Source organism: Nyctereutes procyonoides, unplaced genomic scaffold, assembly GCF_905146905.1.
Source record: "Nyctereutes procyonoides isolate TBG_1078 unplaced genomic scaffold, NYPRO_anot_genome, whole genome shotgun sequence".
Classification (NCBI taxonomy): domain Eukaryota; kingdom Metazoa; phylum Chordata; class Mammalia; order Carnivora; family Canidae; genus Nyctereutes; species Nyctereutes procyonoides.
In genome coordinates this window covers 487,074-510,403 of record NW_026575020.1, presented here as the reverse complement: position 1 = coordinate 510,403, position 23,330 = coordinate 487,074, and the positions used below count along the sequence as shown (strand labels likewise).

Sequence of the window (23,330 nt, the reverse complement as noted above, 5' to 3'; positions counted from 1 at the left end):
GAGAGACACAGGCAGAGGGAGAAGCAGATTCCATGCACCGGGAGCCCGACGTGGGACTCGATCCCGGGTCTCCAGGATCGCGCCCTGGGCCAAAGGCAGGCGCCAAACCGCTGCGCCACCCAGGGATCCCGGGATGGGGCAATTATTGATGTCTTTTGTTTTCTCTTTATTCCTTCCTGGGTTTTCCAAGTCTTTTATAAGGAGCATGTAATACTATCTTCATGACTAGAATAAAATGTCATTAAAGTAGAATAGTCAACAAGGAAAAAAAAAAAAAAAGAACCCCAGAAGGCAATGGTATTTATATTAAAAAAAAAAAAATCACAAAAGTCATTGAACTATATACTGGAAAAGGGCACATTTATTGTCTGCAAGTTATGCCCCATAAAGTTCATTTAAGGAATTAAAAAAAGGTTTAGAGCTCTTACATTTCATTTTAAGTAGTCTATGTTATAGTACAGAACTTATCTTCATGGAAAGTAAATTCATGTGTACTAGCAGCAGATGCTCCTGTTAAGTTTCTAAGTGCTCCCTTTCAGGACAATTCATTAAATTTAAGTTCTCTAATTTTGATGTCACCAATTTTGGCTCTGGGGTCCTGTAGCCTATTACTAAAGATGACAACTGTAATTCTGTTGAATAAATAGTTTGCTTAATGGGGCGCCTGCCTGGCTCAGTTGGAAGAGCATGCAACTCTTGATCTTGGAGTCATGAGTTTGAGTCCCACACTGGTTGTAGAGATTATTTAAATAAATAAAACTTTTAACAAAAAATAATAAATGGTTTGCTTAAGCAAAGAACAAACATGTGTATATGCTTGTGTGTGCATAAATATTTCTGGAAACAGTGATTAACTCTGAGGAAGAGTAATAGGAAGGAATGTGAGGGGGACTTTTACGGTTTTATATCTTTTAGCATTGGTCAAAATGCTTTTATTATTTTGTTTTGTTTTCGTTTTTTTAAATTATTTTGTTTCTTAAGTTTAATTTTTTTTTTTCTTTGAGTATGAGGAGGGGAGGGGCAGAGGGAGAGGAAGAAGGAGAGAAACTTAACCAGGCTCCATGTTCAGTGCAGAGCCTGATGCAGGACTTGATCTCATGACCCTGAGATCACAAGGTGACCCAAGATCAAGAGTTAAATACTTAACGTACTGAGCCACTCAGGTGCCCCCTTACTTTTTTTTTTCTAAAGATTTATTTATTTATTTATTTATTTATTTATTTATTTATTTATTTATGATAGACATAGAGAGAGAGAGAGAGAGAGAGAGACAGAGAGACAGAGAGACAGAGAGACAGAGACACAGGAGGGAGGGAGAAGCAGGCTCCATGCCGGGAGCCTGATGAGGGACTCGATCCCGGGACTCCGGGCCTCGTGCCCTGGGCCAAAGGCAGGCACCAAACCTCTGAGCCACTCAGGGATCCCCGCCCCCTTACTTTTTAAAGTAAGTTCTGCGTGCAACGTGGGGCTCAAATTTACAACCCCAAGATCGGGATGCCTGGGTGGCTCAGCAGTTGAGCGTATGCCTTTGGCTCAGGGTGTGATCCTGGGGTCCTGGGATTGAGTCCCACATCAGGCTCCTTGCATGGAGCCTGCTTCTCCTCCCTCTGCCTGTGTCTCTGCCTCTCTTTCTGTGTCTCTCATGAATAAATAAATAAAATCTTAAAAAAAGAAAAATACAACCCCGAGATCAAGAGTTGCAAGCTCTGACTGAGCCAGCCAGGCGCCCCAACAAATGAGTTTTTAAAAAAGTAGGCTGGCTGCTGGCTGAATTTGGGTTGATATGGCTATTAAATTGCTACTGATAAAATCATAGAACCAAAAAATGGTTTGTATTAAACAGAGAATTGCTATAAACAGGGAACACCAAAATGCCTTCCGCACTGGTAGCATGATTTCTTACCTTTCTGCACGAAGTGGTTCAGACTTGGCAGTTTATGCTGGTGGTTTTTCTGATAGTTAACTAAAGCCTTTTCTATCCTTTTACCAGGCCTCAGAACTCATGTTTGACTTCAATCAAGATGGGGTTGCTAGTTTTAGCAAATAACATAGGACCCTCAGTCACATTTGAATTTTGGATAAATGATAACTTTGAACATATTTTCCATATATAAGATGCAATATATAATAAATGATTCACTGTTGATTTGAACTTCAAATTTAAGCAGGCATCTTTATTTTATCTGACAAACTAAATCAAAGGTAATGGGTTCCTGCCCAGCGCATGTATTCCAGGCCAACCTATGTCAATCTGTTCACAGCCTTCTCTGGCAGTCCCTGGTTGTGCTCTGGTATGTCACATTACTCCTGACCTCACAAGAACCCCCACACCCCATGCTGAAAGCTCAGACTTTCCCTTTCCTAGGATCCTAGAGACTACTCAGAAGAGCTGGCTTGAGTGGCCACTCACTGCCTAAGGGCAATGAGATAAATAAAACGAAAAGCCGTCCCCACCCCACACTGTCTCTTCTAGGCCAACAAGTCCCCAGAAGCAGACCACTGGAATGAAACAGCATAATCACAAGCTGGTCTGAGAGGGGGCCAAACTAGGCAGACCTTTGTCCACGATCATTTCCCCATCAGAACATGAAGTAAACAATCCACTGACAACCTGCACTAATCCTATTTCCAGGGCTTTTGACTCTAAGAGCATCTGGGGAGCCCAGATCCTCGTGCAGACCATTCTGCAGAGGCTGTAGCCTGTCACTGCTGTCAACAGCACCTGGGTACAGGATCGAACATCAGCCTCTGCCTGCTGGGCACAAGCCACAGCTGCAACGTGCTTTCAGAAAAATGGGCCAGGCCAAAGGGGCTCCCTGTCAGTGCTTTTCAATGTTCCAGTGCAAAGATAAAATTTCACTTTCACAGGACTACACAAACTAAAAATAAAATTAAAAAAAAAAAGCGATCTAGTTCTGTATCATTTTTCCCCATGGTCAGGTCCCATTCAGGTCACTGGCTGTGCAGGGAAATCAGTTATGAACAGTTGCTTGGCTCTGCCTTGCCTGGGGTTTAAGGCTGTCAGCCAGCCATGCCCTCTGTGATGGCCCCGGAGAGCAGAGCAGACAAGGATACTTGTGGAAGGTTTGGCCGAGGGTAAAGAGGGAATCCGGTCAGCTTTTCCTCCAGGCACTGGCAGTGGGCTTCCTTGGGTTTTCTCTCACAATCCCCGAATCTAGTTGAAAATAGGCCTAGCGTGTCAAGGACAGGGCAAAGAAATGCTGTGCCATTGCCTCAGGATTGAGAGGGCAGGAGAAAACCAACAGACAGCTAATGCTTGTCACCATGTCATCTTTTTCTTGTTTTCCACTATCAATTTCCCGTTTCTAATCTCCTCAAAGATGTCATTCAACATAGGGTGGAGAAATTTCTAAGTAACAATGCTAACTCATTGACACAGAAGGTGGTTCTCTTTGCATGGGACTAGTCATAGCCATAAAGTGGAAGCCCTGAATCCATTGGATTTTTTTTTAAAGATTTTATTTATTTATTCATGACAGACACACACACACACACACACACACACACACACACAGAGGAGAGAGAGAGAGAGAGAGAGAGAGAGAGAGAGAGAGAGAGAGACAGGCAGAGGGAGAAGCAGGCTCCATGCAGGGAGCCCAACGTGGGACTCGATCCCGGGTCTCCAGGATCACACCCTGGACTGAAGGCGGTGCCAAACTGCTGGGCCATCGGGGCTGCCCACCATTGGATGTTTTACAAAGTTATACAACACAGAGTCCAGGACTACATGCTACCCAGCACCTACCCCCTGCAAATCACTTATGGATTATTCGGTCCATCCCTTTAGTCCTCCACTCCAGGGTGCCATCATTCTGGGCTGGCTGAGAAGACATGTGCTATGCCAGGTCTAAACCTCCTTGGAAATAATCCCTTCCCCTTTCACCCTGGCACACACTTCAAGTTTTTCTTTTCCCTAAGACAAGTGGTTCTCAAAAATCAATGTAGGTGGTGATTGTGATACAGGATTGTTGCCTGATGCATGTATTCACCTTCTAGTGGTGGTTACTCAACTGTATGCATTTGTAACTATGTATTATATGCTAAGTAAATAGGGTGAATTTTACTACATGTAAATTATGCCTTAGCAAAAGATTTTTAGGGGTGTCTGGGTGGCTGAGTCGGTTAAGTGTCTGCCTTCAGCTCAGGTCATGATCCCAGGGTCCTGAGAGCATCAGCTCCCTCTGCTCAGCAGGGAAGATGCTTCTCCCTTTCCCTCTTCCCCGGCTTGTGCACTCTCGCTCACACTCTCTCTCAAGTGAATAAATAAAATCTTAAAAAAAAAAAAAAGGTTTTAAATAATCATCAAGAGAACTTAGTTCTGACTATGTAGGCCTGAGATGCATCTGAGGAATCAGTATTTTTTTTAAAAAAGATTTTTTATTTACTTGAGAGGGAGAGAGCACAAGCAGGGAGCCCAATCCTAGGACCCTGAGATCATGATCTGAGCCAAAGCAGACACTTAACCGACTGAGCCACCCAGGTGCCCCAAAAGCTTACATTTATTTAAAAAAGATTTGTGGGGGGCAGCTCAGGTGGCTCAGCAGTTTAGCGTCGACTTCAGCCCAGGGCATGATCCTGGAGACCCAGGATCGAGTTCCACGTTGGGCTCCCTGCATGGAGCCTACTTCTCCCTCTGCCTGTGTCTCTGCCTCTCTCTTTCTCTGCGTGTCTCTCATGAATAAATAAATAAAGTCTTAAAAAAAAATTGTGGGATGCCTGGGTGGCTCAGCGGTTGGGCCTCTGCCTTTGGCTCAGGCTCCCAGGATCGAGTCCCACATTGGGCTCTCTGCATGGGAGCTCCTCCCTCTGCCTGAGTCTCTGCCTCTCATGAACAACTAAAATCTTTAAATAAAAAGATTTGTATTTATTTGTTCATGAAAGACACAGAGAGAGGCAAAAGGAGAAGCAGGCTCTGTGGGGAGCCTGAGGTGGGACTCGATCTCAGGACCCCAGGATCATGCCCTGAGTGAAGGCAGACACTCAACCACTGAGCCACCCAGGCGTCCTGGAACCTACATTTTAATAGGCATTCCTGTTACTTCTTCCATAGGCAACTCAACGGTTAAATTTGGAAAAAATGCTATAGATACAGCAAGGTCCACCCAGCAAAGAGCCACACACCTGTCTGCCCCGATGAGAAAGCCCACTAGCAGCTGCTGCACACCCCCCCAGGAAAAGGGCTAAGGGTGCTGTATTGAGCCACTGTGCAGACCTGGCGTCTGTTCTCAGCTCTGCCTCAACTTCCATATTCTTCATGCCCCTGGGTAACATAAAATATTGTATATTAAGATTCATAAAAGCTTTAGAAAGTTTTAAACTCCATGTAGCAAAGATTTTAACTTTGATGACAACACCTCTTCCAGGTATTAGTTCTGTTCTGATGGCAAATCTGCCCAAGAATCCACTTTCAGAAGGAGCAGAGTGCCTTCACTGCTCTGACAGCTTTTGAACAGCTCACAAGTTCATTACCAAATATGGCTGGCTGACCAGTTTACAATCTGTGGTGCTGAGGGTGCACTCTGTGCATGACCTACCAGCCAGCCTTCTGCGTCTGGGGGGAAAGAGGGTATTTATACAATAGATACTACCCTTTTCTACACTTAACCTCCCAGAAGGCACTCCTCTTGTTGAAAAGGCCCTGAGAACCAAAGGGAGCCTTAGACAGGGTAGGATCCCAGTGTCTACGCTTAGACTTCAGCCTCTCCACTCCTCCCACACAAGGCCACATACTCTTCCCAGATGATGATGCCAGAAATATGCCCATCCAGGCAGCCCCAGCACTCCCAGGGGTTGTAACTCAGCTATGAAAAAAAGGGCATGTTTTGAGCCCAAACATCTACTTGGAAAATTTCCTGCTTGTGCATTCCCACTGAGATCAATTTACAGGTGAAAGTACTAGAAGAGGTTTTCATATCAGGTTTTCTGTACAAACCATTAAGCTCTCGGGTACTATTTTACACAAAGAATGGGATAAAATCCTCAATATGACACTGGCAGCTGAGTTTTCAAGTTTGGGAAAAGATACACAGACCACGAACGAATCTTCTAAACTGTATTTGGAACCGACAAAACATTGGGAACTGACCAGTCTTCCTGAGAAAAAGCCCCAAGCAGAGTCTGTCCCCATTATTAAATTTTTACATTAATGTACAGAACAAAATTAGCAATGAGTGGTCTTTGGCACTAGAACGGGTAATTCCTTAGCTGTTCATACAACATCCAGACTGCACACCACATGACATTAGATTGCTGGTTAACAGTTAAATTTTACATTTAAATTATCTTAAAAAACTAGAAGTCCTAGCTAAGTTTTTCAGTGTCAGTATGTTAACCATATCTTGTACTTAGTGCCTGAGGTAGACTTCTCTAAGAGCTTTATTTAAGAAAACACAATTGAGAGTATAATAAAAACATTTCCAATCTTAGAAGCATAGAGCCAAATGCCTTTGCTGGTTCAACAAGCCAACCCTGAAATACGTAACGCTTACTCCTTTTATTTCTGTAGAGATTCTGCATGGGAATTAAGATTTTCCTTTGTTTGGACTCCTGGACTTGGAAATACTTATGGATTGCCTCTTTGGAAAGTATGATTATTAAGGTGGAATGTGCACAAACCAAAATCACTTAACATCATTATTAAAAACAACACTACTGCATTAGGGACAAATAAAATCTTTTAATCTCTCCATGATGTGTGGCCAGAATGAGTAACAAGTATGCAATTCAACCTAATGATTCTAACATCTGATGGTGACTATAAACTATTACAAATTTAGGATATAGATGAGTCGAAATTTTATTTCCCAACTCTGCACTGTATAGGCACCAGGGCTTTCTTATTTTCAGGTTGTAAGGCTCTTCATGAGATTACATGATATTATAAAGATACAATTAATCTAATACCAGGAATCTTCAATCAAAATGACCAGCAGCTGTGTATCTTTGACTTTGGGTACTTTTCTTCAGTTGGGAAAGGCCATTCCTTTATAAAAAGGCATTTCTTGAAATAGGTTCAAGTATAGCATACTTGCCTTTTATTGAAAGCTAGCGGGCCAAAAATTTATCATAAACTGTAAATGTTATTTTTAGAGGTGTACTGCCTCTTAAATGAGACAGAAGGAATAAAGCATGGACATTTATAAGCCGAAAGGGTAAAGCATTGATATGACTAATGGGAATAACATTTAAATCCATTCTTGGTAGGAACTGCTTAAAGCAAGTGTTTTTTTTATTTATTTTTTAATTTTTATTTATTTATGATAGTCACAGAGAGAGAAAGAGAGAGAGGCAGAGACATAGGCAGAGGGAGAAGCAGGCTCTATGCACCGGGAGCCCGACGTGGGATTCGATCCCGGGTCTCCAGGATCGTGCCCTGGGCCAAAGGCAGGCGCCAAACGGCTGCGCCACCCAGGGATCCCCTAAAGCAAGTGTTTTAAGCCATCACTGATTCCTGTGCTCAAGAAGGATGTCTGAACTACCATCATGTAGTTCTGTCAACTATTTTTTTCTTGAAGCTCCAAGTTCAGACAAATGACCAATAGTTGGTTTTTTAATACCTTTCACCAGAGGATCTAACTACTTAACATTTAGGAGAAGTAAGTAGCTCCTGAAGCTTGGAAAAAAACTCAACTGAACTGCCTAATTTCACACCATGAAAAAATGACAGAGTTAAGGTATAGAATGAGGACTTTTTTTCCTCTTTTAAGACATAGGTGCCTTTCTGAAAGACATGTATGAGAATTGTTGGGGCTGTGAAAACATTTTAGATGGCAAAGTTCATTTTTATCAAAAGTAATTCTATAGACATTAGTCAAGGAAAATCCCCAGAAAAATGACCTCGAATGAGATAGCACCCTTGTGGTTTTAAATAAGCAAATATAGAGGCAGGAAAAACGAAGTCATAAAGCAAAAACAAAGCCACAAGTGAACATTAACATTTCTTTAGGGGAAAATGTTATCTAATTCTCCCTTCCAATTTGAACTAAGAAAAAAGCCTGTTTTATAAGTGTTTTCTGAATAATAGATTTTAATACAGATGATGAGCAAAAGACACACTACATCTGAGTAAATCCAATAGTATGTTAAGAAATATAAACTTGTCGACTATACCCTGGTTCCAGTATATGAAGGACTAAGCACTCAATTATTTAGAAAGTATATGTCATGCGACAAAGGCCGTTTTCAATGGCAGTTCAGAGGAACAGGATTTTGATAGGGGAAAAAAAAAGAGGTTGATTTTATCAACCCCTGCTGACAGGCTTTTTATACTAATACCTGAAAGTTCCAGAATAACCAGAACGGTATTTTTAGATTCAATGTAGACCCAACTAATGGGCTAAGCTAGACACAGGTAGGGCCATCTTCCTAATGGAGGTCCTCGACATGCCATTACGGGAAAATGGCTTTGGCAAATTCCCACGTGCAAAGGCTGAAGGAAATATACCAAGAAAGCAGTGAGACTTGGGAACTCCATGTCATAATTAAAACTTCGGTGAGAGAATAAAAATAGATTTTTAAAGTGTGTGCACATGTGAAGTGACTGAAAGTATCTTTCCATTTACTTTAAGATGTTAAAGAAATGATCCAGACACGATGTAGCATTCTCTTTGGCACAAGCTGAGAAGAGAGGTCTTGGGCACACTTGTGGGAACGAGTTCCCACTCCTGACACTGTGTCTCTGCCGGGCATTTTGGCTCAGCTCCCTCTCGGTCCTCAACCTTCCCAACAGTGCTGGTGAAGCCGCTCCGCTTTCTTTCAGGCTCTGCGCAGATAGACTCGAGTGTATGTGTATTTTCTGTTCTTTGATTAAGAAATCTCCTTGAAGCTCTAGTGTCATACAAAGCTAAGCTAAGCTAAGTTTCAGTGTTAAAATCTTGTTTTCTAAAAAAAATAAAATAAAATAAAATAAAATAAAATAAAATAAAATAAAATAAAATAAAATAAAATCTTGTTTTCTAAGAAGAATCAGTTGAATTTCCTTATAAAGCATGTGGTATGAAGGACACTCTGCACGTCTACTAATCCTCCAGGACACAACAGGTGTCTCATTCTCTGAAATTTCCCCTTTGGTCTTACCTGAGTTTACTTCCCGCTTAAGATGTTTAGAGATTCTAAGGAGCTTCTCTAGGCTAAAATTTGTAAATTTAAGAAAAAAAAGCAAAGCAAAGCAAAATAAGGTTTAATGCATGGCTAGAAAATAAGCTTAAATTTTCTATTGAGTAGAACAAAGAAAGAAAGAAATGAAAAAGAAATGCCCAAAGGTGCTGCAGGATTCTCCTAAATAATAAAGAATTGACATTCTAAAATTAAGACATAAAAAAATAATACTTTTAGAATTTCAAAGTCAGAGGTGGCTTGTCTTCTCTTAGAAAAGAGACACTCAAACAAAAATGCTCTCTGGGAAAAAAAGGCCCCTTCCTATAAATCTTTATCAAGCTCTTACTCAGATGCTCATAAACTCTGAGATAAATGATGTGAACATGATGTGAGAGCAAAGCTCTCCAACATAAAATAGGACCAAAAACATCAATAAAATACTGCAAATTACGGGTGTTATGTGAACACTAATGCTAGCCATTAACAAAAAGATATGCCTATAGGGAATAAATACTGAAATTCTCTTTAGGTCTATTTACAGGTAGAATCCTCGTTCTGATTGGTTCCCACACAAAAATCTACATGGGCAGAAGTAGAGAAATGATAAAAGCTTCACAGTAAATTACAAAAATTAGGAATTCGGACTTAGGCTTTCTGTCATATGCAGTGCAAGTAGCTTTGAGTATTCTTAGCCTATAAGGGAATTTTTTTATCTCTAATTTAACATATAAATAAAATATCACTGGTTTCTTAAGAAACCCGGGAGGCAAGTTTCTGGATAGAGATTTAAGGCAAATCAAATAGGGCCACAACTAAACAGTGTACTGGGGTTCATTTTCCAGGAGTGGCTTTGCTTTGCAATAGAGAAATGTTAGTCACAACTCTGGTCAGGGTCTCTGCACTGCTATCAGACTGGGGATATCTTTGTGTATCAGCCTTTTCAAAGAACTTAGATTATATACACACCAACAAGGCCTATACGGGTAACACTTGATAATTAAAGGAATCCTGCAGTGAATCATTTCTATCCTTTGCAAACACGAACAGATTTTTAAAGATTGGATTCAAGTCTGGGTTCATGAATGAGAGTCAAAGATTTCTTAAGTAAAGGAGAAAAGATCTCAACCTCCTCCTACTGTGGATTTTCTTTCCAAGACTGAAAATTGATGCTTCCTCCTCTGGCTCCTTACATATCTGAAATCTTCTCTGCAACACAAGAGGCACTTTTATTAGGTGTGGCATCTATTAAAACTTTAAACCCAGGGTAGAATTTGCTGAACAAAAGTAGTAACACTAGCCTGATAGGCATTACCTTAAGGATTTTTTTCCTTTAATATAAAAGTATAACTACAGTGGTCCAATATACAAATACAAAAAAAATTCTCATACTAAAAAAAGTACCATAATACTGTACATACAAAAACTTTTCAACAAGAATGATTTAAATATATCTGTTCTTTTCCAGATCTGGAAGACACAAATGTAGAGTTCCATAACAGTATTATTGCTGGAATATGTGCCCAGGAACACTGTGTTTTCCCCTTTTCTTCCCCTTGTCCCAGCCCCACTTTCAGAGTCCCCTGAGCTTGGATCATGAGCCAACAGCATCTCTGAAGATAACCAGAGCCAAATGTTTACTCAATGGAAGTCATTATTCAGTGAGCCGCTGCTTACCATAAACTATGAAAAGCACAAGTTTTAAGCCCAGCCAAGACTAAATCCAGACGGAGGTCTTCCCATCCCCTGATTTGCTACTAGCACTGCTCTTGTTGGACCCAGCTTTGGACCCCACTTTGGCTTTTTTTTCCCGGGGTCCGTGGGGGTTGTTTTGGTGACTGTAGGCCTGGATTGCTAGATCCAAGCGTTCCTGAGCCATTTTGATCTCCCGCTGCAGAGTCTCCAGGTCAGCGGGGAGGTTCTCCTCATGGCTGCCGTACTGTTGTTCCTGGGCGATGTTGGCCTTGTTTTGCTTGTAGGCAATCTTAGCATTGGATAGTTCGGTGTACTGGATCTGATCTGGTTTGACGGCAATGTTATAGCCAGGGGGAGCAGATGGTGTATTCCAAGTGAAAGGATAATTATAAGCACCCGGATCTTCCAGTTCCCTCCTTTTACTGTTTAGTGAGTCTCGAATTGTCCCAAACCCTAAATGAAGCATTTCCCAAATGTTAAGCAACAGGCAAAGGCCTGTAACACCATACATTATTAGAAGGAAGATGGTCTTTTCAGTAGGTCTAGAAATAAAGCAGTCTATTTTATGAGGGCAAGGAAGTCTGCTGCACACATAAAATGGGTGGACTTGGAAGCCATACAGAAAATACTGCCCTATCAGAAAACCCACCTCAAATACGGTCCTTGCAAGCAACTGCAGCACGTAGATTTTCATAAGCCCATCCTCCCGAATCCGCCGTCGGCCATCATGCTTGGGTTTAGGTTGGTTCTGCTCCTTATTTTCTTTTTCACTTTCCAATTCCATTTCTGGATACATCATGGGATCCTCTTCATGGTCCTCTTCTGTTTCTTCCAGAGCCCGGTGCTGTTTCCAACGCATTGCATACGGTTTGCTCCGAGCTGCCTTCTTGTCTGCTTCTCCATGCTCCATTTTGGCAATCTTATGAATGGCATAGCCCAGGTACATCACTGAGGGGGTTGCCACCAGGATGATCTGGAATACCCAGAAGCGCACGTGGGAGAGGGGTGCAAAGGCATCATAGCAGACATTTTCACAGCCTGGCTGCTCTGTGTTACATACAAATTTGCTTTGCTCATCGTAATAGATGGACTCCCCTCCTACAGCTGTAAGGACAATCCGGAAGACAATCAATACAGTGAGCCAGATCTTCCCCACAAATGTGGAATGGTTGTGGATCTCCTCTAGCAGGCGAGTCAGGAAGCTCCAACTCATGGTGACCGAATTGGTTTGCCCTGATAAAAATGGGAAAATGCCAAAGGAAAATCTGAACAACTTAAACTTTTTGATGATACCTCTAGGAACTACTCTTCTGAATACCTGAAATCTAACTTCAAGGCTCATGTTAGAATGACAAAAGAAAGAGCATCTCAGTCTCTCCTATGTCAGGTAGGACACTTTACCTCAGTCTATGGAGCACTTGTTTGGGCCTGCAGAATCCTAGGATGTCTGGTCAGCTTTCACGTCTTCCCTGGTCCCAAAGGTAAAATTGTAGTTATCATCTGAGATGTATTTCTCAGACCCAGCATACTGGATTCTTTATGTATACTATTATTTCATAAGACTTCTTTGTGAGATACAGATAAAAAAAACAGAACAGAGTATAGTAAGGCTTATTCTGTCCACTCATGGTGACTAGCACTGAGAACACAATGGGGACACATGGGCCGTGGGCAGACTCCAGTGTGAAGAGACGCTGTATTAGGAAATTTAAATTTTGGACTCGGTGACAAAGTATTAAAAAGAATTAAGATGATACAGCTACAAATAACTGGCAATGATCAAAGAAAAAAAAAAAGACAGAAAGGAAATAGACACTCCCTAGCTGGGCTGCACAGCATAGGAGATTCTAGGATCCTGTGTATTGCTGTACTTTATGGCAGATATTAAAAATGTTTCCAAACTAAACTGTGAGGACATTAAATCCAATCAATAGGCAAATCCATTTAAAACAGCATTTTGAAGGATTCAGATTCTCAGAATCTGAGATTCTTAGATCTATGCCCAGAATCCTGCTAAAAATCATTTAAATGAGGTGATATATATATAAAATCCCTAATGTAGGGATCCCTGGGTGGCGCAGCAGTTTAGCGCCTGCCTTTGGCCCAGGGTGCGATCCTGGAGACCCGGGATCGAATCCCACGTCGGGCTCCTGGTGCATGGAGCCTGCTTCTCCCTCTGCCTATGTCTCTGCCTCTCTCTCTCTCTCTCTATCATAAAAAAAAAAAAAAAATCCCTAATGTAACCCCTGACCCAAAGCACACTTCTCTCTCCCAGTTTACTTTTGCAGATTATCGGTGATTATCGGAATGACCCAAGTTTAAATATTCTTTACCTGTTATCCAGAACTTCTGGTATCCAGAATTTTCTTAGAGGAACGATGTTTTGCTTACAACTTTTCCAGATTTCCTCTGGAAGGAAAAAAGACAAGAGAAGGTCACAAGCTTCCTCCCACAGAAAATAATGAATCATTAAAATGCCATTATCAGGAACAAAGTTTTCTATGGAGCATAGGAATCAATGAGGATGAGGCAGAAACAGGCTTGAATGTGAATACCACTATTTATTTCTCCCAACACATGCGGTAGAGAAACTATGTTTGTTTGAAACTATCTTTGTTAACCCAAAGATAATCTTAAGTCATTGCAGTCTAAGGAAATATGACAGGAAGATGAGTCATTTGTGCAAATCTGAAGCAGATCAACTCTGGCACCTATAGGAAAAAGCCAAAGCAGGAAAGTCTCAACAAATTTAAACCAGGTCACGAAAGGCCTTGCGAAAATCTTCACCCTGGATGCTCTATTCCTGTTCTATTCCCTGGAGCAGCTAAAACCTCTCACTGGGATTTGAACAGCCAACTAGGAGCAAGCTGTTTAGTTAAAACACCCAACAGCTGGCTCTCAGTCACTGGGACACCCGAATCCACACAAGGTGATTTATAGATTGACACAGACCAGACCGCTCACAGAAAGAAAACACCTGCATCTGCATTGTGATTAAAAAAAAAAAAAAAAAAAAAAAAGGCAGCCCGGGTGGCTCAGCAGTTTAGCGCCACCTTCAGCCCAGGGCCTGATCCTGGAGACCCAGGATCGAGTCCCACATCAGGCTTCCTGCATGGAGCCTGCTTCTCCCTCTGCCTGTGTCTCTGTCTCTGTCTGTCTCTCTGTGTCTCTCATGAATAAATAAATAAAATCTTAAAAAAAAAAAGCCAGGGGCGCATGGCTGGCTCAGTTGGTGGAGTGTGCAACTGATGATCTTGGGGCAGTGGGTTTAAGCCCCACACTAGGTGTGGAGATTACTCAAAATCTTTTTAAATATCCAGGATAAATTATTGCTTATTATAAGTTCTGCCAACTCTGAATAGCATAAAGTGCCAATTTCGTTCATCTGCTATCATTTTTAAAAAAGATTTTTACTTACTTGAGAGAGAGAGACAGAGACTGCAACAGAGACAGTGAAAGAGAGCACAAGCAGGAGAAAGGAAGAAGGCTTCCTGCTGTGCAGGGAGTCCACTGTGGGGGGCTTGATCCCAGGACCCTGAGATCATGATCTGAGCCAAAGGCAGACACTTAACCAACACCACCAACCAGAAGCCCCTATCATTTAATTTCATAAATAAAGGTCAGGGAAAGAATAAGAAAAGACAGAAGTCCTGGCACTCACATAACATGCAAGTATCAAGATTATGTACAGAATCTGACCACACAAGCATCTCACCACAGGACTTCAAATACATTTCCACTCCTAATGTCTAGATGAGCTCAGTATTTCTCTCACTGAATACACAGATTATAAAACCACTAAGGAGTAATATCCAATCTTTAAATAAGGTGACATAAGTCAAGCTTCCAACATGGAACTTCTGTAATGATTCATATCCCCAAGTTCAGACTCAGACTGTTCCATACTTAACTGACCACGCCACCCAAATGAATATCTTTTTATTAATTGTTGCTATGAAAGAATTTCTCAACAGTTCAGAATCTCATATAATAATCTAATATCTTTGGGGGGAGGATGAATGGTGACATGTCCTTCAAAGCTTATGTAAATTATAAAGCGCAACTTAGACACAGAAGTAGGCATTGTACACTGGTTAAGATGTAGGCTAGGCCTAGAAAAATGCTGAACCCTTAGAACCTGGTTTCCCACGGGCATTGATAAGTATCATAGCACCCCATATCTGTATCTTGAGTATGAATGATGCTGCGTTTAGTAACTTAATTCCAGCATGTCATAAAACAGGTAACTGGAATTTTCTTTCTAAAGTAACCATGGGCTTCCTAAAATGAATGGCAACATCACTTTTATCTACTGGGGAGTCAACAGATTTTGCTACTCTTTGCAAATCCCTTTCCTTTCCTTGCAAGCATTAAGAGAATGGTTTATATACCAGACTACACTATTCCAAGGGTGTGGAAGGGCGAGAAAGGGAGGGAGGCAGGGAGAGAGGGAGAGAAAATAGAACAAGTGAAAGGGTGGGTTCCGGAACTGACATTTCTAAACAGAACCTGTCATTGGCAAGTGTGGTCTCATTGTTCTTGCTCCACTACAGTTCCCTCTCTTCCACCATAGTCTTCTCTGACTTCTCTGTTTCAGCAAACAGACATAGATAAGGAATGGGGAGGGAGAGTGTGCAATTAATCTGTGAATGTCTCTCATGAAAAAATAAGAATAATTTCCATTATCTCCATCTATGAAGGAGAAAGTGACAGTGGAGCCTGTGACAAGTGGTGGTGAGAGGTGGGGGGGGTGATAGATACCTAAATGTTTTTTGCTAACTAAGAAAGCCCCAACTGATATGTATTTTTTGTACTTAATATCTTTTTGACAAAATAATACTCTTTATGCTCTGACTGAATTTATCTACAGACAAATTCTAGGCAGTGGTATTACTAGGCCACAGGAAATGAAAATCTGCATGGTTCTTGCTTTGTACTATCGTCCAACTTTTTCTTTCTTTTTTCTTTTTTCTTTTCTCTTTTCTTTTCTTTTCTTTTCTTTTCTTTCTTTTCTTTTCTTTTCTTTCTTAAGTAGGCTCCATGCCCAGCATGAAGCCGATGCAGGGCTTGAACTCATGATGACCCTGACTGAGATCAAAAGTTGGACCCTTGACCCTTAACCAAAGGAGCCACCCTTGTCATCCAACTTTCTAAAAAGGTCCTAGCAATTTATAATGCCTAGCAAAGAACAATTATAATTTCACCTCAACCTCATCAGCACTGACCTTTATGCTACTTCACTAGGATGCAAATCACATATCAAAATTGTATCAATTTGTATGTTTTAAGATTTTATTTTAAAGTAATCTCTGGGGCAGCCCCGGTGGCGCAACGGTTTAGCGCCGCCTGCAGCCTGCGGTGTGATCCTGGGGACCCGGGATCGAGTCCCACATTGGGCTTCAGGCATGGAGCCTGCTTCTCCCTCTGCCTGTGTCTCTGCCTCTCTCTCTCTCTCTCTCTCTCTCTCTCTCTCTGTGTCTCTCATGAGTAAATAGAGTCTTAAAAAAAAAAACTTAAAAAAAAGAATCTCTGCACCTAACATGGGGCTTGAACTCACAACCCCAAATCAAGAGTTGCATGCTCTACCAACTGAGCTAACCAGACGCCTCTCAATTTTTATGTTTTTAATATACCAGGACATGCTTCCCGCATATTCCACCCCCTTCATGGACTATTTCTAGCCCTTTGGCCATTTATTTGCAGAGTGTATTCTTAATATAGTACAGACATTAACCAGTTGGCTTTTTTTTTTTTTTAAGATTTTATTTGAGAGAAAGAGAGCACGCAAGACTCTCACAGGCAGAGAAAGAGGGAGAAGTAGGCTCCCCACTGAGCAGGGAACCTGATGCTGCTCGATCTCAGAACCCTGGGATCAGATCTCAGAACCTGAGCCGAAGGCAGATAGATGCTCAATGGACTGAGCCACCCAGGCACCCCCCATTTGACCTATAATATAAACACTTTTTAAAAAAGATTTATTTATTTATTCATGAGGGGTGCGGGAGAGACCCAGGCAGAGGGAGAAGCAGGCTCCATGCAGGGAGCCCGACACGGGACTCGATCCCGGGACTCCAGGATCGTGCCCTGGGCCAAAGGCAGGCGCTAAACCACTGAGCCACCACCTAGGGATCCCCTAATATAAACATTTTTAGCTTACTGTCTTCCTTCAAATTTCCTTATTTTTATATAGTCACATGGGTCAACTTCTTGAATAAATTAAAAGGTGGAAAAGTTATTCAGTTATTCCTTCTAGCATGACTTTTTAAGTAAATAATACTGCAATTCATGGTAGCCCATAATTCAAAAGGACTCACACACACACACACACACACACACACAACACACTAAAGAAAATTATGTTTGCTTATATAACATTTATTGGACAGAAATCAAATGCGTTATTTTTAGCCCATTTACCAAATAATGAAAGTTACAAATCTACCTTGTCTTGTACTAGAAAATAGAATTTTCAAAATTAGTTGGCATAAACATGGTAATAAATTACATAATTCCCTCCTAAATTCTTTGTATTTGAAGTTTTCCACAGTTACATCTTAACAGGATCAAGTCAAAGTTTACCACGTTTTTCTTTTCTTTTTTTAAAAAATATTTTATTTATTGGGGATGCCTGTGTGGCTCAGCGGTTTGGCGCCTGCCTTTGGCCCAGGGCACGATCCTGGAGTCCCGGGATCGAGTCCTGCATTGGGCTCCCGGTGTGGAGCCTGCTTCTCCCTCTGCCTGTGTCTCTGCCTCTCTCTCTCTCTCTCTGTCTATCATGAATAAAATATATATATTTATTCATGAGAAACAGAGAGGGGAGAGGTAGAGACACAGGCAGAGGGAGAGGCTCCACGTGGGGAGCCTGACATGGGACTCGATCCTGGGACTCCAGGATCATGCCCTGGGCCGAAGGTGGCGCTAAACCTCTAAGCCACCCAGGCTGCCCTTACCACATTTTTCTGTAAAAAAAGAACTCATAGGATTTCTGAAGATTAAAGATAAAGCATATTATTTGGATTATCCCAGGATGTAGATTATACAATTAGATCCTTTCTAAAAATGAAGAAATGAGGAATGCCTGTGTGGCTCAGCAGTTAAAGTGTCTGCCTTCGGCTTGGGGCATGATCCTGGAGTCCCAAGATTAAGTCCCACATCGGGCTCCCTGCATGGAGCCTACTTCCCCCTCTGCCTGTGTCTCTGCCTCTCTCTGTCTCTCATGAATAAATAAAATCCTAAAAAAATAAAAATAGAAATGAGATCCACAAAACATACAAAATTTGCCCAAGATCATACAGTTATTAAAGTGAAGCCAGAATCTGAAGTCCGTCAGTCTTGCTCCAGAATGGCTCTTAACCACTAGTAAAGAATTACATTACAGATGGAACTATGTATAGATTCCATGTGGACACAGAAAGGTGGGGGGGAACCTAATCCCAACCTTTGGCATCAGAATTAAACTAAATAATAGAGCTAAGAGCTGTGCTTGATCTCAAGGCAAGCACTGTTATTATTCCTAGTGCTGTTACAACTTTTGGGCTTATCACTGTATCTGAACTAGAAGCTCTTAGAGGCTACACCTCTTTCACCTCTGCTTCCCTAACATCTAGCCCAATAACCAGCACACATTAAGTGCTAAATAAATGTCTGACAAACGAATAAATGCATTCCTATGGGACGGGACCCGCTTTGTACTTATTACAACCTATTCTATATTTTTCACCTATATTCCCACTGCATCAGCCTGTTCATAAAGAGTAAGTAGCCTTGGGGTGCCTGGGTGGTTCAGCTGGTTGGGTGTCTGACTCTTGATTTCACCTCAGGTCATGATCCCAGAGTCATGAGATCGAGCCCCATGTCAGGCTCCATGGTTAGTGGGGAGCCTAGGTTCTCTCCCCCCTCACCTTGCTCATGGGTGTGTGTGCACTCTCTAAAATAAATAACTTTTTTAAAGAAAAAAAAAAAAAACCCAGCAGCCTCATGAGGCAATGAATCTTGGTTCACAGGACAGTTTAAGCAGAAAATGGACTGTTGTATGGAGTCAGGTGTTAGGCAAACCACTGAGCTAGAAATTAAGAATTTTCACTTCAAAATTTTTGTTTTGGTTCAACACCTTTCAGAAAACCATTTGTTTACTTTTCCCAAGTTGTCTCCCTTTCCTGTTTCCCACCATTTTCTCTTCAAAATCTCTACCTTAAATTCCCAAATCCCAGCCCAATTCCAAATTTTCAGATGCTCTTACATTCCTCTTCACTGAGGAAATAAGTGCCAACAGATGGAAACGCTCTCAACTTTCTTCTCTTCCTATTTAAAAACCAGACAACTCTCGGCCTTAGCGCCATCTTCTTGGAAACCTCTGCGCCATGAGAGCCAAGTGGAGGAAGAAGCGAATGCGCAGGCTGAAGCGTAAAAGAAGAAAGATGAGGCAGAGGTCCAAGTAAACCGCTAGTTTGTGCATGCATGGAGCCATGGGAGCAGAAATAAGGAAAACCAGAGGCCAGAGATGCTGGTACCAATTGCTGGACTGCATGCCTACTTTCTAGAGCTTGATTCACGGGATCTAGAACATCCATCACCATCTGATTACAACGACCACCTCTGAGAGATCAGACTTGATCACACCAAAACCATCCCTCCTTGGTCCTTTGCCCTGGACCTGTGACTTTCAGGACTAAGTCTGTTTCCATTTGTGGCTGAATGTAACACGTGTACAATAATTCATCTCTTCTGCTGTCTTAGCTGAAGAAAAAAAAAGACAAAATATATGAAACAGTACCTATCAGACATCAGACATCAGGCAGCACAAGATAGGGAATCCCTGCGAGAAGGGACATGAACAGGTGAGACTTCTGACAGTTCTAGCTTACTGCCTGGAGATTTTCCAGGCTACAGAGCAGGGAGGATGGAACCCAGAGCACCTGGCCGACTCACTGAATTGAGGAGACAGAGTACCCAATTTGGTGAGGCCAATGTAGCTAGAATTCCCAGGGCAGAGTACTGGAGAGGACAAAGCTGCAGAGAGAGCAAGCTCTGGACATCAGCATGGGACTCAACTCTGTCCAATCAGCTGAGTACTGGCCAGTGAGGAAAATACCCAAAGAAGGGATGCAAACTAGAAGAAAACATATAGAATAACCCCCAAGTATCACATAGAGCAGGAATAATTTTTGTTCCTACTAGCCAGAGGGGAAAGACATCCTCACACATGGGATATCATAGAGAGTACTCAGAAAGGTAATGCCTCAGAAGTGGGGCATAATTAGTTCTAGACTAAACTCTAAAGTTCCCCTCAACAGGGGTGCCTGGCTGGCTCAGTCAGAGGAGCATGCAACTCTTGATCTGAGGGGCCATGAGTTCAAGTCCCATGATGGATTAAATAGAAATACCTTAAAAAATTAAGTTCCCCTTAATGAAGTTTATTTTTTTAAGATTTTATTTATTTATTCATGAGACACACACACACACACAGAGAGGCAGATACACAGGCAGAGGGAGAAGCAGGCTCCATGCAGGGAACCCAATGTGGGACTCGATCCTGGGACTACAGGATCACTCCCTGGGCTGAAGGCAGATGCTTAACCGCTGAGCCACCCAGGCATCCCCCCTTAACGAAGTTTAAAAGCAAGCCCTGAAGACTCAAATTGTTTTCAGAAGTTAAAGGAGTCCAGCAAAGATCTCAAAAATATTTAAAGGAATCAAAATATCAAAACCCAATACCTAACAATTCATAATGTTTGGCATCCAATAAAAAATTACCAGGCACACAGAAAAATATGATACATTTAGAACTAGGAGACAAAGACATTTAAATTTAAGCTGCTATTATAAAGGGAGACATGGAAGGGAGACATGGAAGATGTAGACTCAAACTGAACTTTTTAAAAATTTTTCTTAATTTATTTATGATAGTCACACACACAGAGAGATAGAGATAGAGATAGAGATAGAGAGAGAGAGAGAGAGAGAGAGAGAGAGAGAGAGGCAGAGACATAGGCAGAGGGAGAAGAGGCTCCATGACCGGGAGCTCGATGTGGGATTCAATCCCGGGTCTCCAGGATCGCGCCCTGGGCCAAAGGCAGGCGCTAAACCACTGCGCCACCCAGGGATCCCTCAAATTGAACTTTTAGAGATGAAAGTTACACCTAAGATGAGATAATGTGTAAGATTTTTAAAAACTTGAAGGCAGAGCAACAGAAACTATCCAGAATAAAACAAGGGAGTGGGGAACAGAAAATAAATAAGAGTATCAGGAAGCTGTGAAACGACTAAATGCTCTAATACATATAATTATAATGCCAGTGAAAAAAGAGGGGGGAGGAGAAAAAGTGCAGAAATAATGGCCAAAATTTTACATCTTTGGTGAAAACTATAAATCCACAGAACAAAAAAATTCAATAAATCCCAAGCATAAGAAAAAAAGACATTTTATAAAGTGCAAAGATAAGAATGACAGATTTCTCATTAGAAACAATGCAAGCTGGAGGTGCAATGGTTGGTTAAGCATCCAACTCTTAATTTCTGCTCAGGTCGTGACCTTGGAGTCATGGGATCAAGCCCTGTTGTCAGGCTCCACACTCAGCATGGACTCTGCTCGAGATTATTTCCTCCCTTCCTCTCCCCAACCCTACTCATGTACTCTCTCTCTAAATAAATAAAATCTTAGAAAAAAAGAAAAACAATTCAAGCTAGAAAATGTATAACAATGCATTTCAAATACTGAAAGAAAAAAACAATTCTATTCCTAGCAAAACGATCTTTCAAAAATAAAGATGAACTTCCCTGCTGGGGTGGTGTCAGAGGTCTAGTGGAGAGTCAACTTTTACTACTCTTCAGGTGTAATATGGCCACTTCCTCATAGTATCAATTGAGGTCACATGAGGAACAGTAATGAGGCATCCTTGCCCCTCCCAGCCACCCACCAGTGGAAGTCTAAATTCCCACAGTCACCCTGCAGTAACAAAGAGCCTATCATCATCCCTTAGGGTCAAGAGACCCAAGTGGAGAAACTAGACTTCCAATCTTGGTTGGCAGTAAGGAAGGAGTACCCCTTTCTCCTTTGGAGAAAGTAATGTCAGAGACGTGCTAATATAGAAGACTTAAGAAGATCTAAAATCTCTTTAACAACCAAAATGTCCAAATTTCAATCAAAAGTCACATGTCATACCAAGAACCAGGAAAATCTTAACTTGAATAGATAACATTACCATGATGACAGAGATGCTAAAATTACATGACAAGGATTTTAACAGCCTTCATAAAAATGCTTTAATGAGTAATTATGAAACACACCTGAAACAAACAAATAGAACTCTCAGAAAGACAAGATAAAAAGTAAAGCCAAATGAGGGGGCATGGGAATACTGTGGCTCCTACTTGTGATTCTGCAGGGCCAATGTCCAAGCTTCGTGGTCATGGCAGCAGATGCTCACTGACTGACAGCAGAGGACAGGAACCAAGCTATACTTGATCTTAAAGCAGCAGGATGGTCAGAATTAAATGAGACAGATGACATCTACAAAGAGTTCTCCTTCAAAAATTCTAATCAGACAGCATTTGGCTTTATGTCCTGAGTTGCCCTGCAAGCAGAAAAGATGAAACATCACCCAGCATGGCTCAATGTATACAAGGTGCAGATTACCCCGACTTTGCATGACTGACCAAGAGAGCTGTGAAACTAGCCAAGTTTACTGAAAAGGCAATTGCTTCTTTTTGATTTCTTACAAAATGCATGTCAAACCCTATGCACACTTTAGCTGTCACGGATGTTGAAGGCAGTTTACATGAACAAACTAAGTTGTAAATGTAGCTCACCTTTTTTTTTTTTTTTACGATTTATTTATTCATTCATTCAGAGAGAGCGAAGAGAGAGGCAGAGACACAGGCGGAGGGAGAAGCTGGCTCCATGCCGATGGGGACTCGATCCCGGGTCTTCAGGATCACACCCCAGGCTGCAGGCGGCGCTAACCGCTGCGCCACCAGGGCTGCCCTGTAGCTCACCTTTTGACTGATCCTTTGTACAATCAGTACTTAATTTAAAAAAATGATTTAAACTTGAAAAAGAAAAAAGTAAGGGCATCTGGGTGGCTCAGTCAGTTAAGTGTCTGCCTTTGGCTCAGGTCATGATCTCAGGGTTCTGGGATCGAGTCCCACATTGGGCTCCCTGCTCAGCGGAGAACCTGGTCTGTCCTCACTCTCTGTTGTTCCCCCTGCTTGTGCTCTGTCAAATAAATAAGAAAAGAAAAGAAAGAAAAGAAAAGAAAAGAAAAGAAAAGAAAAGAAAAGAAAAGAAAAGAAAAGAGAAAAGAGGAGAAAAGAACCAAATAGAATTTATAGAATTAAGAAATATAATCACCAAAATAAAAAATTCAGTGGATGAGCTTGGCAGTGGAAGGGACAGTGAAAACAATCAGTGAACCTGAAGACAGAAGAATATATATTATCCACTTTGAATAAAAGAAAACAGATTGGGGGTAGGAGGGGTGTGGGGGGCACAGGGCAGGGAGAAGCAGCTTCAGGGATCTTAT

The 23,330-nt window shown here is 41.7% G+C and overlaps 1 protein-coding gene across 3 annotated transcripts in view; it reads right to left on the bottom strand.

Annotated features, from left to right (window-relative positions):
- Positions 1-6,072: 6,072 nt before the first annotated feature.
- GJC1 (gap junction protein gamma 1) overlaps positions 6,073-23,330 on the bottom strand; it is a 52,298-nt gene continuing 35,040 nt past the window's right edge. For all 3 annotated transcript variants that reach the window (XM_055337046.1, XM_055337027.1, XM_055337037.1), the window contains exons 2-3: positions 13,143-13,218; positions 6,073-12,042 (exon numbers count right to left, since the gene is read on the bottom strand). In XM_055337046.1, coding sequence (XP_055193021.1) covers positions 10,832-12,022 — 1,191 coding nt within the window. In that variant the 5' untranslated portion in view covers positions 12,023-12,042; positions 13,143-13,218 and the 3' untranslated portion in view covers positions 6,073-10,831. The remainder of the gene's footprint in view (positions 12,043-13,142; positions 13,219-23,330) is intronic.